The sequence below is a fragment of the Sinocyclocheilus anshuiensis genome, unplaced genomic scaffold (assembly GCF_001515605.1).
Source record: "Sinocyclocheilus anshuiensis isolate Anshui unplaced genomic scaffold, SAMN03320099.WGS_v1.1 scaffold1051, whole genome shotgun sequence".
Taxonomy (NCBI): domain Eukaryota; kingdom Metazoa; phylum Chordata; class Actinopteri; order Cypriniformes; family Cyprinidae; genus Sinocyclocheilus; species Sinocyclocheilus anshuiensis.
The window spans coordinates 307061-310463 of NW_015546234.1; the positions used below are offsets into that span (position 1 = coordinate 307061).

At 38.8% G+C, this 3403-nt stretch overlaps 1 protein-coding gene across 1 annotated transcript in view; it reads right to left on the reverse strand.

Annotated features, from left to right (window-relative positions):
- esr2a (estrogen receptor 2a) overlaps window positions 1-3403 on the reverse strand; it is an 18750-nt gene that overhangs the window by 11739 nt on the left and 3608 nt on the right. Inside the window, exons 3-4 of the mRNA XM_016503491.1 lie at window positions 1167-1669; window positions 886-1052 (exon numbers count right to left, since the gene is read on the reverse strand). Coding sequence (XP_016358977.1) covers window positions 886-1052; window positions 1167-1597 — 598 coding nt within the window. The 5' untranslated portion in view covers window positions 1598-1669. The remainder of the gene's footprint in view (window positions 1-885; window positions 1053-1166; window positions 1670-3403) is intronic.

Here is a 3403-nt window from a genome sequence, read left to right on the forward strand (position 1 = left end):
CCCTTTAATGTAGCTTGCGCCAACAGTTGTACACAGAAGCAGCTCCGGGCTGATGATGTATGAGGTCAGTGTTGCGCATGCGCCGGTGAGTCTCGTGAAAACCAACGTTTGTTAACAGGAGCAAAGGAAGCAAAGTTTCCTTACTTTAGCAAAGGAAAACCAGTCTCCTCTTGGCTTATATCGAAATCCTCCGACATTCTTCTTTACAAATCCTCGTTTTGTACTTCTAATTCGTGACCGTTGTTTTGTTTTGATCTCTCCCCTGCGCTTCTGTGTTCGTCACTTCTGAGCGGCGCATGCGCAACGCCGACGTCCTACGTCATCCGCCCGGAGCTGCTTCCATGTACAACAGTGAGCGCAAGCTAGATTAAATTGATTATTACGTTTTAAATATGGTTATTTTTCTTACAAAAACGCATCGATTTGCTACAGGAGGCCTTTGTTCACCCCCCGGAGCCATGTGAGGCACTTTTTATTATGGATGGATGAGCTTTATTTCACTTATTTTGGACTGATGCACTGCAACACCCGCTGTCTGCCATTAAACAGCTTGAAAGATCAAAGACCATTTTTAATATAACTCCGACTGGATTCGTATGAAAGAAGAAAGTCATATACACCTAGGATGCCTTGAGGGTGAGTAATTCATGGGCTATTTTTCATTTTTGGGTGAACTAACCATTTAAAATGATTGATTTCAGTTTTCAGTGTTTTATTTTTTAATTAATTTAGACAAATTGAATTTTAATATCAGCCATTTATTGGTTATAGGTAATAACATGAAAATGATTATCAGATGATCAATATTGCCCAGATTTTTTATATCGGTGCATCCCTACTAATAAGTACACAACAAAGTACATGAGTAATTTCAGAGAGCGATACCTTGTATACTCCTCTTGAAGAAGGCTTTGCATCCTTCACATGACCACACGCCATAATGATACCCAGAAGCGTAATCGCTACAGACGGCACAGTAGTGCATGTCAGCTTTACCTCTCAAAGAGGTAGAAGTCTCCTCTGCATCTGCTACCCTCTTTGCCAGCGGTTTGCTATGGAGCAGAGCGGACACATGCATCTGAGTAGCTTTTATGCTAGTAACTAGACAGCCAGTATTATGTAATTGTCCGAAGTAAAAAAATAATTGTATATACTGGTACACATACCAGTTTTCCTCTTCGCCGTGATCATGTGGTGTAAGTTCCGCCCATGTCCCAGCAGTTGGATGGTTTTGTTGTAGTCGAGTCTGTTGCTGATGCAATGCAAGTGAGGAAACGTGGCTATGAGGTGGCCAAAAGAAGGTGGGGCTTAGCGACTGCCGTACTGATGAGCAGTCGGACAGAGGAGTTGTGCCGTAACCCAGCAGAGTGGGACTGTAGAAGGGCAGAGTGGTGAAGTCATGGCCGAGGTCTGTGTAGGGTGATGGGATGCAGATGGGGTGGCTCTCCACCGGCAGGGATGGAGAGGAGGAGTTAAAGATAGGAGAGAGGACGTGGCCTCCCACCCTGCTGGAGTCCACTTCCTGCAGCTGAAGTAGAGGGCTGTCTCCCTCGGGATACTCGGACATGGTGAAGGCGGACGAGTTCAGTGCTGTCATATCATCAACAGGGAACTGTTGATGTAAGTCATGTTGAACTCCTCACACATCGATACTGAAACCTGTTGCAGCCTAATACACAATCAACAGGAAGCTTTCCATTTATAGTGAGAAATTAACAGGAAAGGCACTGCTAATATTATTCATTCTGTATCTGTTCTAGTGAGCAGTTATGAACAGTTCTTAACTTTCAATCTCTCGAAGAAAAGCACATTCAAATAATCAATGACCTATTGGAAGCCAATGCATTAAGAGGTTCAAATTGCTTGCAAACAAAATCAGCATACCAACAACTTTTAAATAAATGGCTAAATACGATATAATCAGTCTAGAATGCATTTTCCAACTTCAAATGCACTCATAAAATGTTAAGGTCTCTGGTGGCCAAGGATTTTTAAATATGTTTCAATATCACATTATTTTTCACACAAACTAGATAAACTAGGTATTATAAGAAAATATTGTATTTTTGGAAAGTTACAGGTCCTTGGCATCAAAAAGCTTCTGCACTAGAAGATATAGGTTCATAGTTGTTGCCACTGCTTAGTCATATACTCAATAGCTAGGTAAACACCTTTCATGTCATAACGGTTACTATATTGTGTATTTTAGCAGAGCCAGAATGCAGTATTTACCAATCAGATTGGAACTGTCTTGTCAACACTACAACTGAAAAGACTGGAGTCAGTAAGATATTTTAAATATTTCTGAAGGTCTCTCATGCTCACCAAGGCAGCATTTATTTAAAAATAGATTAAAAAAACAGCAATATTGTGAAATATTATAACAATTTACAATAACTGTTTTCTATTATAATATACTTTAAAATGTCATTTATTTTGGTGATGGCATACCATGGTGACTCCAGTATTCAATGTCACATGATCCTTCAGAAATCATTCTAATATGGTGATTTGGTGCTAAGAAATATTTCTTATTATTATCAGTGTGCAAAACAGTTGTGTTGCTTAATGTTTTTATGGGGGAAAAAAATAATAATACATTGTCTGCCCAAAAAAATTATACATCGTATCATCATCATTTTTTGATTTTCAATGTGTCCTTGCTTCAAGTATCAATTTCTTTCCACAAAAAAAAATAAATAAATAAAAAATACTGACCCCCAAACTGTTGAACGATAGTATATTTTCATTAAGCTTCACCCAGACCAAATGAGCATCCTTAAGTCAATAATTACTGACAAGTCATTCACAGTGCAGGCTGGGTGACAAGACTGGATTAAGGAGGACTAGATAATCACACAGTGCTTTCCACCAAAAAACAAAAAGAGGCAAAATTCAATCAAATCCAACTTCATATATATATACTGTATGTGTGTGTCAACTTACTCTTATTCTTTATCACATAACAAATACATGTAAAATGTGTTCTTCTTTCGTAATGATCTGTATACACAGTATACACATCATTTACATTTAAATGCATTTGGTAGATGCTTCTATCCAAGGTGACATTAAAATGTACAGATTTTATCTGTTCATGCATTGCCTGGATTGAACCCATGACTATTGACATTGCAAACGCCATGCTCTAGAGGAACGCTCATAAAGCTGGTCTCATGACAAACGTCATGCTCTAGAGGAACGCTCATAAAGCTGGTCTCACTACAGTTTAATAGCAGATATTTGTTTGAATCTATTAGCTTGTGAATACTGAAAAGCAGCTGCGTTACTTGCATATCTGCCAATTTTAGGTCAGTTTAATAAACTTTCAGCCTGTTGCTAGGCCTGTCACGATAACAACTTTTTGTTGTGCGATATATTGCCCCAGAAATAATTGCGATAA